Source organism: Elephas maximus, chromosome 12 (assembly GCF_024166365.1).
Source record: "Elephas maximus indicus isolate mEleMax1 chromosome 12, mEleMax1 primary haplotype, whole genome shotgun sequence".
Taxonomy (NCBI): Eukaryota; Metazoa; Chordata; class Mammalia; order Proboscidea; family Elephantidae; genus Elephas; species Elephas maximus.
The window spans coordinates 10,329,029-10,342,479 of record NC_064830.1 but is presented as its reverse complement, the minus strand read 5'-3'; the positions used below and the strand labels follow the sequence as shown (position 1 = coordinate 10,342,479).

The following is a 13,451-nucleotide window of genomic DNA, read 5'->3' as shown; positions in this document are numbered from 1 at the left end:
TAGTCCAAACAGTGGCCCACTTCAGATGGCGCCTCCTGCCTGAAGTTTTATTTTCTAATCCTTACAAGTAATAGTAATCCTTACCAGTAACAGCCTTTCTTCTCCCTGGTACTTCCGCACCTGCCCCCGGAGCTCCCTTACCCTTGGGCCTCCCACTTATTACGCTGCTCTCTTTGTAAAGTTTCAGTCATTCATTCATCTATTTATCTGTCCAACAGGTACTTTTGTGAGATCGTAATGAATGCCAGACTCAGACTCGGTTCAGAATTCTGGGGACACAGCCTTTAAGGAGACGAGTCTCTAGCTGGCTTTCATTCGGAGGAGGCACTCGCATCTCACTAGCTCACTAGACGTTGAGGTTAGCAGGTGACCTCAGGGATGGATTGGGGGACCAGGGAGGAAGGGCGGAAGGCTTCTGTGACCTGGGGAGGGAGGGGAGGAGCCGACTGCCAAGCCACGCGGAAGCGAAGGCTCAGAGGGACTGCGTAGAGTCAGGCAAGTGCCCCGGATGCCCTCAGGCTAAAGGAGGAGGAGGTGGGCGTCTCCGAGCCAGCACCGCCCCCCCGGCGGGCGCTTCCTCAAATTGGTTGCGTCGGCGGGGGCCAGAACTGCAGAACGGGGGCACCGGGAACGTCTCAGGTTGACCGTGGTGGAAAAGTCCGACATGAGTTTCGGGGACCGTCGCAGACAGTACTCTGGCCGGGGCGGAGGTGAGCCGCTGGCTTGGGTAGGGAGGCCACCCTGATGCTCCGGAGGTGCGCGCGCTCGGCGCGTCCCCACAGCGTTGGGGAGCGACCTCGCGGAGCCATCTTGGGAACGTCGCCGAAGTGAAGAGAGGAGACCGCGTTTGTAAGGGGCTGGAGCGACTGTTCAGGGATGGCCGCGGGGGCTGTGGGGGCTGCTGTTTTGGGAGCTGGACCCCCTAGTCCCGGGTCAGGACTTCCCAAATACTCCCAAGATCTGTAGGGATAGTCGTCGAGGCCTCCAGGGGCCTTGCTCGCACGTAATATCCTTTATTTGCAAAGACTCTTAACTTCCCACATGCTCCCGTGGGTTCACTACACGCAGAAACTTTAAGAGCTTTAAGGGAAGGGACTTAGGGGTGCCCCGGTAGACGTGCCCAGGAACCAGTCTGGGTGGGCGCTGAGGCCTCTGGGCCCTCTTGGCCTCTTTCCACGACGCCCGTGCAACCCCCTCACCGCCGGCCTTGGTCGCTCCTCTCCAGCCCTGGGTGAGTGGAGGGTGTGTGGGAAACCTGGGAGGTAGCGGATTGTGGCGCGAAGGATGCACTAGGTGAGTAACAAATCTGGCCCTGCGCCTGCCGGTCACTGCGCAAGGCAGGTCCTGTTTTCCAGCGCGCTCTCCACGACCCTGGGAGGAGCGGCGCCACCGCTGTGGATTGGTGGACGGCTGGAAGGTGTCAGGGTGGCAAAAACCTCTCCAGCCCGCTGCCCCTGCGTGCTCCGTAGTAGGTTTATGGGGTCTAGTAAGCTCATCCGTGTTGTGCAGAGCCGTCTAAAAAAAAAAAGTGAGATGGTGCCTTCACTTTGCAAAAGGACCCAGTGACCCGGAAGTGAGACCACGTGTGATGGAGCCGAAATCCTGGGGCCATTTGGTTCCCCCCCCCAAAAAAAAAAAAAATTTTTTTTTTTTTTTTTTTTTTTTTTAGTCACAGCCAGCGTAAACCTTGTCCCTTCACTTTGGCGTGCCTTCGTGGCCTTCAGGGAGATGCCCTCCATTCTTAGTGTTTACAAAGGGGTCGTTTAAATATTACGTGGTCGCCCAAAAAGCTTGGTAATGGGGATAAAAAATCTTCGGTTCTGAACCCAGATTGGCAGAAAATGGTTTGTTTTTGTTTTTTGAAGACTTTGGCTATTTGAAGACAAACCAAGAAAAAGTTTGAAACTGGGACCCCCTTCCCTGCACTGTGCACGGTGGGATATTCGGGCAGGAAAATTGTTTTTGTGCTGACAATGGAATTGGCAAATTAGTAATGGCTGATTTTTTTAATTTTAATAAATACCATAGATTGAGGGACAGCCTCTGTGCCAGGCACTGTGCTAAGCACTAAAAATAAACATACGTACCCTTCCACAGGACACCTTTAAAAGACACTGCTTTAAGAGGGAGATAAAAAGGGGTCAGGGTGTAGAGGCTTGTAATAGCCATTTTCCTGGCTGCCCAGATTAGACCCAATAACTGGTTCTTTACCCTCCAGGTGTTGAGTGTAGGAGACAGCCCAGAAATGAACGGGCATTGCTTGTCCTGATAAATGCCATGAGTCGGCACCAGGTTGTGGCGAGGACGCCTAAGTTCAGTTGAACTCTGGGGGGACCAGAGGAGGCTGGTCCTACAATAGGGGCATTTGCACCTGCCGTGAATTCAGGAACCTGCTCTGGCTACCCTTGTTTGCCATTGCTGGGGCCAGGAAATTCTGTGACAGGCTCTTCATATCCCCCCATCACTCCTGAGAGGGTAGGAAGGACTGTTACCTGAATAAGGGTCTTGCCTCTCACTGGGCTCAAGAATGAGCAGGTAAGGCATGTAGTTTTCCACACGAGCAAAGCTTTATCGAAGAGGCTTGCAAGCGGAAATGAGAAGGGCCTAGAGCAATGCTTATCCTCATCTCACAGAACGGAAGAGAGGCCTGCGGTTTTTGTTTTTTTTTTAAGTTCTTGGGCAGGAAAAGATTCATGTTTATTCACAGGCACAGGAAGGGGTATGTTAATTAAGGTGCATGCGCGGCAGCTTTCCAATATGGCTCTTGTCCCAGAGGCCTCTGGGGCTCATAGCAAGACTTATGGGGAATTGCGCCTGCGCAGTCTCTTGTTCCCCAGGTTCGATTCCCTGGCTGGGGCTGTAGCCCTTCACTGCCCCGGTGGAAGGTCACACAGCAGTCACAGGTGGATGTTCTGCGCATGCCCCTGGGCCTGGTTTTCTCTAGCTGCTTCTAAAAGGCAACTTTAAAGAAGTTTGTGCACTATTTTTAGATAACTCTGCCCCATTGTTCTGGGGAATGGCTTTGTTTTCTGTGCTCTGGCCCATCTCTTGTTACTTTGTTTGCAGATTTGGGGGCCCCTCTGTTCCCTGTCTTACTAAGTCTCTGGGTTCCACGCTCCATCACCTATTACCTGCCTGATAGTATAGTCTGTTTCTCTTTTACTTGCTTCTCTTCTAACCACACCAGTCTCTTTGCTGTTTCTCAAACAGGTACCCTCCGATCTCAGGGCCTTTGCTCCCTGTGTTAGGACCTCAAATACTTGCCTGAAGCCGAGGGATCTGTCTGGCTAGAACTTTTAACCATTTTCACCCAGTAGCATGTGAGCTTGCAGTGTATACTGAGGCGTACGCAATTCTTAGGCAATTGATTTGTTTTGCAGAGCACACGCCAACTGTTTACATAGATGGCAGCTGCAAAAATAACGGGAGAGATGGCGCAAGAGCTGGATATGGCAATTATTGGGGACCTGGACACCCACTGTAAGTAAAATAAATTTAAAGCTAAATAGATACGAAAACCAAAACCCGTTGCCATGGAGTTGGTTCCAACTCATAGCTACACTATAGGACAGTAAAGCTCTGCCCCATAGGGTTTTCACGGCTGTAATCTTTATGGAAGGGGACTGTCACATCGTTTCTCTCAAGGAGCGGCTGGTGGTTTTGAGTCTCCAACATTTTGGGTAGCAGCTGAGCAATTAACCACTGTGCCACTCGGGCTCCTGTGTTAAATTCTTACCCCTACGAAAAAGATATTTTAAAGAATTAGTAAAAATCCATGGTTCATAACACGGTTATCACTAGAGAGTTGCAAGGCCTTCGTGTACTCATTCGATCCGTTGATGTATATTTATGTTGAATCATGAATTCACCTGCAACCCCCACCATGTAGGAAAATCAGAACACAGCTGTGAGAATTCCCCCTATCCCACTGCCTCCTCTCACCCGAGGAAACCACTGTGCTGAGCCTTGTCGTTCCTTTTTCCTTTTCTAGAAAAGGGTATTAAAGACTTCATTAAGCTGGGGGGGAGGGGTCAGGGGTCCATGGTATCCAAGACGTACATGGGTGTGGATGATGTTAAAGAAACCCCGAGATCATAAAATTTATACTTTAATCTATCAAAACTTAAAACTTATTGTCTGCTATTTATAATAATTCAATCCAAAAGAAAAAAACACCTAGAGATTTATGGACATCAAACCCTTTGTCATCAAGTTGATTTCCTACTCTGATCCTGTAGGACAGACAGAGTAGAGCAGCCTCATAGGGTTTCCAAGGAGTAGCTGGTGGATTCGAACTGCTGGCCTTTTGGTTAGCAGCCTAGCTCTTAACCAGTGTGCCCACCAGAGCTCATTATGAACATAAGACATTTTAAATCCTGTGTTTATAATTGGTGAATAGATTGATCAGTAAATTTTCAACCGTGGAAATTTATTCTATTTAGAATAAAATGCTGTGGGGGGTGGGACGTGTTTAAAAGAGGATAGATATACAATGTCCTGCTGTTAAAAATCTTATTGGTGCGCTTTCCCAGCAGACAGCTGTCCCTCTCACCTGTCAAATGGTGTGGTAGTCAGATTCCATTGGATACATTTAAAACAATAACATTTCAGCATTCATAGGTAAATGACCTCCTCTAAAATCTTATCCAAATCTAAGGACATACTCCCTCAGGTAATCCCTGGGAACTCTCCTTACGTTTGTCCAAAATTCCAATCCTGTGTAGTTGGAGAGCTGGATAACAACATATGGGGAGAGCTATTTGTATTTTCAAGATGCCAGAAATTGACTTCTTGGCAATAATTTGAATTTAAGATAAAAATTTAGATGGTGCCATAAAAAAGTGACAGTGTAGATTGTCATAATTTGGGGGCAGTCCGTGATCAAAATGAGAACTTCTTAATACAATAAAAAATTAACAAATTATTTCTAAATCCCAAAACAGAAATGTAAGCGAGAGGGTTTCTGGACGACAGACAAACCAAACGGCGGAACTGAGGGTGAGTTGTGTTAACGCACGTTAACAGTTCCGACATTCAGCTTTCCGTTTTTATTTGTAATCTGGTTCTTGTGAAGGAGAAAATATCAATATAGGATGGGCAAGCTCCTTTTCCTCTCGGGGCTGTAATGCTGAAGTCTCCCAGCGAAGAATCAGTGGGAGACTGGCCCCCACAGGAACAAGGTGTATTGCCCCCTCATGCCAGACCACTGTGGTGTTCAGGCTGTTTTGTAGTTTTTGTTTTTTTAGTCTCTGCTTTATTGTTAACTTTTTTTGCTTTTTTTATTAGCACTTGACTACTAAAGATGAATCATGCCCTCTTTTCTGCCCTCCACTTTACTAAAATGAATGAATAGGAGTAATTTTTGCCTTTCCCATCTAATTCTACCATAAAAGTAACAAAGGGGCAGCAATACCCACTACCAGTTGCCATCCTGTCATTTATACTCATGACCACCCTGTGTATGTAGCACTTCTCTAAAGGTTTCTCTTGGCTGTTACCTTTACGGAAAAAAGCCCTGGTTGCTACAAATGGTGTCTGCAGGATTGCCAGCTGAAGGGTTGGGTGTTTAAACCCATCCAGTGGCTCCATGCGAGAAAGACCTGGCAAGCTGCTCCTTATAAATTTTAAGGCCAAGAAAAACCCTATGGGTCACCTGGGGTCAGTGTGATGCAAAATTGACTCCATGGCACCTAACAACAGCAGTCTTCACAGAATCAGTTTGCCAGGCTTTCTGTGGAGCCCCACTGGGCAGGTTTGATCCACCAACCTTGAGGTTAAAGGCCAATTGCAAACTGCTTTCACCAACCAGCCTCCCAAATCTTCCAAAGGCAGTTGAATAGATTTTTAAGAGGTACAGAATTACTCTAGTTTTGTGGCTCTTTAAAAACCACAGTGCTTTTTCTTGGCTCGGGAACTAAGAACCTTTTCTCCTCCACAACCCCTCAGCCTCCCGACACATCTTGCTAGTCAATCGTATTTACCGTTTAAGAGTCTGAAAACTCCTATGTGTCAGTTAAGGATATTAATATTTAAGCACCCCATTCACTACTCATTGAGGTTCTAGGATAAACCTGGCATTGATCCTCCCTTCCAAGATCAAGAAGACAGATGGGAAGCATGATACCTAAGGGTAGGTACATATAGGTACACATAGAGGGTGATGACCAAGGTTTTGTTGCATGCCATGTGTTAAATTGAACTTTTTAATGTACTTTATTTGGAAAATTTATCTTTTTCTGAAGAATAAAAGTCAGAAACTTTCTTACAGGCAGCCCACAGAGCAATCGAACAAGCAAAGAGCCAAAATATGGACAAACTCATCATTAAAACTGATAGCGAATTTGTCGTCAAAGGTAACTTTTCCACTGAGAATGATAATAGCTTGTAGGTTGCCAGGTAAAATCTGGGACAGAAAGCCACTTGATTTGTTCACTGATTTCAATCAGGAAAAGTGTGAGTGAGGGGTGCTTGGGCTGCTTGAAAGGAAGATCAGAAAAGACACCTTCGTTGTTGCTCAAGTGTGATTCTTAATCCAAAAAAAAAAAAAAAACAAAGGCTCCAGATAAGAGCGCTGAAAAGACATACTTAGCACAAGAGCCTCAAGAATTAAGCTCTATTCTTGGTATTATTCCAGTTCATTAATCTTCAGCCAAAGGCGTCAGATGTGTCACATTCAAGACTAGCCAATTGTAAGCCAGGTCTTCCCCGGTGGTCTTATTCCGTACACAATAGGGAAACAGCTGCCTGTCCATGAGGCTCAAGGTCTTTGAAAACAAGGAACCTGATGTTTTAGTCTTTCAGCCATGGCAAGCCTCTTGGCCTCAGATTCTCTTCTGTAAAGGAATAAAAACCTGCCTTCAGATGTGGATTACATGAGAACACTTAAAAACACCTGCCAGAGAATCCCTGGCACTTTGCAGACATGGACAAGGTTGGAGGAAAAGGCTTTTTTCTGTCTCACGTTAGTTTCTAAGGAAACTTGAGTTACCTGTATGTAATCCATGAACAGACTGAGTTGATGTAGTGTAGATTCTGGCCCCCACCTTTCACACACTTCCCTTTTTAACTTCGTGGGGATTTAGTGTTCAAAGGAGGATTCTTGAGTAGAGGCTTGCCATGGCTACATCCTACCTACACATCCTTTAAGACTGTCCTTGTGAAGTCTTCCCTGACCATCCCTTCCAGCAACATCTTCCCATTAATTCCAGTTCCCCTCAACATCACAGAAGAATTAGGAGAACCGCCAAAAATCTGATCTCTACCACTTGTTTTGCAGACCAGTCCTGCCTCCCGGTACCTGCATTGAGTTATGTTTAAAATTTGAGTACTGTGCCATCAGAGCAACGTTTGTGAAGGCTAAAGCAAGATGAGGAAAACAAAATTTGTCATATGTTAATTTCCTCCCTTTTTCCAGGAGAAATTTCTGCCTCCTCTGAGGGCCATTAACCTTCCTTCCTGATGGATCCATGTCTGAGTTGTCCAAATTCTAGATTCTTAGGATTCAGGGGCAGAGAATATATCTTGGCAGAATCCTACAGGATTCTTTGCTCATTTCAGAAAAGGCACTAGATAATTGAGCATGGAGAAATTTTTAGAAAGCTAGAAGGATAGTTAGTTTTCTCCTCAGAGGTGTGCTGTATTTTAATTGTTTAGGCGTGACAGAATGGATGCCTAACTGGAAGCAAAATGGTTGGAAAACAGTCACTGGAAAAGACGTTGTCAACAGAAGTGATTTTGAGAAGATTGATCAAGCTTCCCAAGGCATGGATATTCAGTGGGTGAGAAAGACTTGCTGTTCCTATTATAATCTCTTAATTGCTAGGCTAGAATATGAGCGTTGATGGTTCAGTGGTAGAAGTCTCACCTTCCACGTGGGAGACCTGAGTTCCGTTCCTGGTCAGTGCACCTCATGGGTAGCCACCCTCTTCAGTGGACGCTCGCATGTTGCTATGATGCTTGACAGGTTTCCGCAGAGCTTCCAGACTACGACTAAAAAGAAGGGCTTGGGGATCTACTTCCAAAAATCACCCAGTGAAAACCCTATAGATAACAAAGGTCTCATCCCCAACTGATCACGGTTATGGTACAGGACTGGGCAACATTTCCTTCAGTTGTACATGGGACCCCATAAGTGGGTGGGCACACTTGACAGTCAATAACAACACTGGGTTAGGGCTATACAAATCTATTAAGACACTGGAAGATGGTTACAAATTTATGCCTTATGGCAACTTAAAATTAGCCATTAGTATGATTCTTAACTTTTTAGTTGCCTAAAAGCCAAAAGGTGGATGGTTTCCTCAGAAAACCACTAAGCAGCTCATAGTCCTCAGTACCAGAGACCTAGTTAGAACTGCGTTTGCTTGTCTTCAGCCAATACAGAGTTCAAACACGGAACCCCTTACATTCTCATGAAAGATTACGTAAACTTCTGAGGTCAGCAGAAACTTTGTTGGTCCATTTCTTCTATTCCATGTTTAGCTGTGAGAATTGTTGGAGAATGTATCTATTTCTGTATCATGTTTCCCTATTAAATATGTCTCTGGTTTTAGAAACTAGCCTAGCCAGAAGAAAACCAAACAAGTGCCTAATTTCAATTCCATCCCAATTCAAATACTTTTTAAGAGATAAGAATTATATGGAAACCCTGGTGGCATAGTTGTTAAGTGCTACTGCTGCTAACCAAAAGGTTGGCAGTTTGAATCCAACAGGTGCACCTTGGAAACTCCATGGGGCAGTTCTGCCCTGTCCTGTAGGGTCACAATGAGTCTGAATGCACTCGAAGGCATATATATCATATATATATAATATATATAAATATATATATAAAATATGTAAAATTATATTAAAAGCTAAAGTAATTAAAATTAATACTGGTAACTATTTAGCTTTGCATTACATCTTTTAAAACAGATACACTCCTAAAACATAATAACTCTTCAACACGTGATTTGAGATACATTCCTATGTAAGGAATTTTGGCTGAGGGATGATAAAAATGAATCTGGGAAAATTACTTACATAATATTTAATGGAAAATTGCCATTTCTGAATTTTGGATACAATAAATCCTGCATTATGAAATTCTGATACTATACAGATTTGCTATTCTTAAAGAAACATCCGTTTCTAGTACACGGGAAGCCATCATTTTAGGGGTAACTGAAAACAAGGGACCAGGAGGAGTAAACGCAAGTCCAGTGGATGGGAGAGGTACACTTTTGAAATTCAGCATTGTAGGTCCATTTGTTGCTGGGGAAGACAAGACTCTTAAGTTCTTGTGGGACTGGATTCATGGTGGGACTTGGGAAGTAGGAATTGAGCATTAGGCTGGAACATCACACAAAAGTGAGGTCTTCATGCTGTAGCTATTCTATCAATATTAAAAAAAAAAAAAAAACCCATTGCCATCGAGTCGATTCTGACTCATAGCAACCCTGTAGGACAGAGTACAACTGCCACATAAAGTTTCCAAGGAGCACCTGGTGGATTTAAACTGCTGACCTTTTGGCCATAGCTCTTAACCACTAAGCCACCGGGGTCTCCTCTATCAATATTAGATTGAAATGTTGAAAATGGGAGGCTTCCATTCCCCCATCTTTTTTTTTTCATATAATGCTCTATAATTACACTGCTACACTTACAGTTCAGTACCATGTCCCTCAAATGGGGGGAGGGAATAGAGTAAATCAAAGATTTGTATAATGCTGCCATCATCATAACATCTTACCTTTGAAAGATATGAAGAGTGGGAAATCAGGTAAGTTTGCCCTACGACAATCGATCTGGCATTCTGAAGCCTGCCACCATTTTCCTCCAGTTATTTATGTTACCACATTACTTTTTACCTGGGAAGTGTTAATGCCGAAGAGTAAGAAACAAAAACTTCAGCACAATGACCATTGTTACCTTTGTGGCTTGATAGATTTCAGACACAGAATGTATGTGAGGAAAGTACCCAAGGTGTTGGAGGACCAGCCTTGAGCCATAACAAGTTTTTTTTTTTCCCCTTTAAACTTGGCTGGTCTACACACAAGCTCCTTGTGTGCCATAACAGATGACAGCTTCATTGCTGATCTTAGGGGTGAGTTAGGGCATGGGAAAAGATTTGGGATGAGTAATAATAAACTCTAAATTTTTTTTTTACCCTAATAGGAGTATGTTCCTGGCCATCGAGGCATCAGAGGCAATGAAGAAGCTGATAGGTTGGCCACAGCAGGATCTAGAAAATGAAACTTAGTTTTCATCGTAGATGTTACCTTCTTTCTTGGAGTCACATCTGCTGATGCCGCCTTCAAAGTTTTCTTCCCTTTTCCTCCTGGGTATCTCCCTGTAAAACTTTGCTCATTTTAGTTTCCACCTTTTTCTATCATTGTACTAACAACGTGTTTGTCAGTTAATAAAAACAGACTTTCTGCTTGATGACGGTTTTATCTCCTGTCTTCAATGCTCAGAGCCAAATGTTGAGGTTTATTGTAGAGAAACCTTAAATGGTTTATTAAGGGTTTAAAGAACGATTCAAATTGGGGGCTACGCTGCTCACTGACATGACACCAGGAAATCATTTCATAAAATACACTAACATCTTTACATGGTTAGATAACAGTTCACAAAGTGCTTAGAAGTTAAAGGCTAGCTTTCTCTCAGCGGAATTTATCGGTGATTTTCTTAAAGGATATGTGGGTCAACAGCTGGATCAGCAGACCCAGACTGGTGACAAGATGATGTCAGGATGGAGCCTCTTCCCATAGTCAAGACAGTGGACAGGTTTTACTAGGTATTGATTAGCTATCTTAAGACAGGCTTCCTGAGATTGTGTACTGCAAGCATTTATTGAGGACATTACACACTATTCAAGTTGCATTGCTTTCAACAGGGTAAACAAGATAAGTTGAAAATGTCTTCCTTGAGGCAACATTTTTCTGATAACATAAGGGGGTTCCAGATAACTGTCCCGACCTGTGAGAATGAGATGAGACTTCGTGTATCTGTGTGCCTAGGCTTTAGAACACATTCCTTCCGTGTGTTGCACAGCCAAAGTGGGAAGGCATTTTCCCGACTGCTGATGGTGGCTGAGCAAGGTAAGGAGCCCAAAAGGTTAGGCATCGTTAAGAAGGTTTTGAATTTAGCAGGATTCCAGGTCAGTTCAGTCTTTTTTTTTTTTTCACCTTTGGTCAAAGATTTCAGTAAAATTTCCTTTGACAGGTTCAGTCCAGATGGTAAGCTTGCTTCCTGCTTTGTGGATTACGTTAGTGGCTGTATTTGCCAAAAATATTTCCAGGAACTCAATGCAGTACAGTACTGATGTAACAATATTCTAAGATGTTTTGGGCATATCTGATGGAGACTATGAAAGGTAAACCCCAAAGGTAAACCCACGGTTACATTATTTTCTTCTGCAAAATGGGGAAAAAACCCTTTACTTTCTGCTCTTAGAAAGTCTTGAGTCTGGATTTTTTCTGTAACCATGAAAATGTAAACATCAAAACCAGCAGCCAACTTCCATATCTACAATTCAAAGGTAACGATTACATTTTTCTTGCCACCGTTACCACTATCCTATCCTAAAATAGGAAACCTTAGCAGTGCGGTGGTTAAGAGTTCAGCTGCTAACTAAAAGGTTGGCAGTTCGAATCTACCAGGCGTTCTTGGAAATCCTATGGGGCAGTTTTAACTCTGTCTTGTAAGATTGCTATGAGTCGGAATCGACTGACTCAAGGGCAATGGGCTATTCTAAAATATTCCACCGTTAACAAACTCAGTGACCCCCAGATAAAATTAAGAATTTGAATCTTGATCTCTAAATCACTTCCAAGACCTGCTTTATTTTTGGGGGACGTGAAGAAGCATGTTTCTTTTTCCCAGACCCCTGGTTCCCTTTTCCATATGAATGCAGTCTCCTCTTCCTGGTACTAACAAGCTAAGTTCTAAGTTCCTTAGCTCTAGGTAAGCTTTTCCCAAGACTTTGCTGCTTCTAGAATGACTAGTTGGAATTCTTAATTTAACCTAAAAATAGGCCTGTGAGAATTTCAGAGCAGTGGTGTTCAGAGCAGAATTTCAGAGCAAATGGGAAAATGCTGAGTCTTAGGAGTGACTAAGGTGGCGAACTTCTATTTTCAGAAGGGCTCTGTTATAATTTCTCTTTGCGTAACAGAGAATTTAAGGAATGAAGGTCAGGACCCCAGCTGTGTTAATTCACGCTGATTGCCTTTTAGTTCGGTGTATTCCTCATTTTCAAGTGAAAAGAGGCCATGGCTTTTAATCTTGAAATACCAGTTTTAAGACCTCTCTGAAGGTGAGCCCGATACTGTACCACAGTATTTAAGACTCCAGTGAAATTTCTGCTTAATTATTGGTTTGTTACAGCAGAAAATGTACCCAGAACAGGAATTCTTGGGCTGATTTATTAAAAATTGCTATTAAAATAAGCCAATATTTAAGGCCTAAAAATAGAATAACGCAAGGAACTTTGGTGCGCCCGCTGTTACCTCGTATCTTTAAATGGCCATTGGTTCCACGTTCAGGCCCTTAGCAGATCAGCCTCAATATCTGTTCTCAGTTGCAGGGGCTGTCCATTCACGTGGCTTCCAAGTGCGTCAGACAATTGCCATTCCTGGGAGCATCCCTCACTGGGGTACACTGTGTTCCAATAAAAGACCAGCGTGCCCCTCAGATGCAGATGAAAGGGAAACCAAGGATAGATCTGCCTGTCACCCACAGCAGAAGCTGCTTGTGGGACTCCCCCGATGCATTTGGAAAATACAGTGGTGCAGCCTCTGAATATGAACTTAGAGCAACCTCCCGGCACCATGAAATCTATTTTTAAAAGTGGTAGTTAAACCTGTGTTTGTGAAGCCCTAGTTAAGGCCAACCACTTTCTGAGTGCTGGGCACTATCGATGCTTCATGTATATTCATTTAAACCTCACATCTCAACTCCATGTTGGAAGTGAGGAAATGAAGGCACAGAGATTGAGTGACTTGCCTGATATCACCCAGCCACTAAGTGTAGGCACAGGTTTTGAACTTACACTGTTTCCTCCAGAGATATGCTGACTACTAAGTTATGAAACTAGTCCCAGCCCTGCTTTTGAGTTCAGCAGGCTGAAACAGCGGGTTAATTTTGTAGGGAATCTCTACACGACTTCACCTGGGTTTAGGTTGCTGCTGCCCCCCTTCCGCACACTCTCCTCTGACACACTCATCTTTCTCCAACCAGTTCCTAGAGAGACCCCTGCAGGGTGCTCCCCACCCATCACTAGGCTTCCTTTCTGGTCCAGCAATGTGCTTGTTAGCAGCTGTTTTCTACAAGGAGCGGACAGTGGATTTGAACTTCCAACCTTTTGGTTAGCAGCTGAGCTCTTAACCATTGAACCACCAAGTCTCCATTTTCTAGCTGGAAGGACAAAATTACTTACTCAGTGGTTTCCAAACTGTGCCTTGGGGACTCCA

At 44.1% G+C, this 13,451-nt stretch overlaps 1 protein-coding gene across 1 annotated transcript; it reads left to right on the top strand.

Moving 5' to 3' along the window:
• The first annotated feature begins 484 nt into the window (after nt 1–484).
• Nucleotides 485–10,422, top strand: LOC126086441 (ribonuclease H1-like). The gene is made up of 6 exons (XM_049902611.1): nt 485–710; nt 3,381–3,480; nt 4,944–4,998; nt 6,269–6,353; nt 7,654–7,778; nt 10,156–10,422. Exons 1-6 carry the CDS (start codon nt 665–667, stop codon nt 10,231–10,233), a joined length of 489 nt encoding a protein of 162 aa, XP_049758568.1. The 5' UTR covers nt 485–664; the 3' UTR covers nt 10,234–10,422.
• Nucleotides 10,423–13,451: the final 3,029 nt, after the last annotated feature.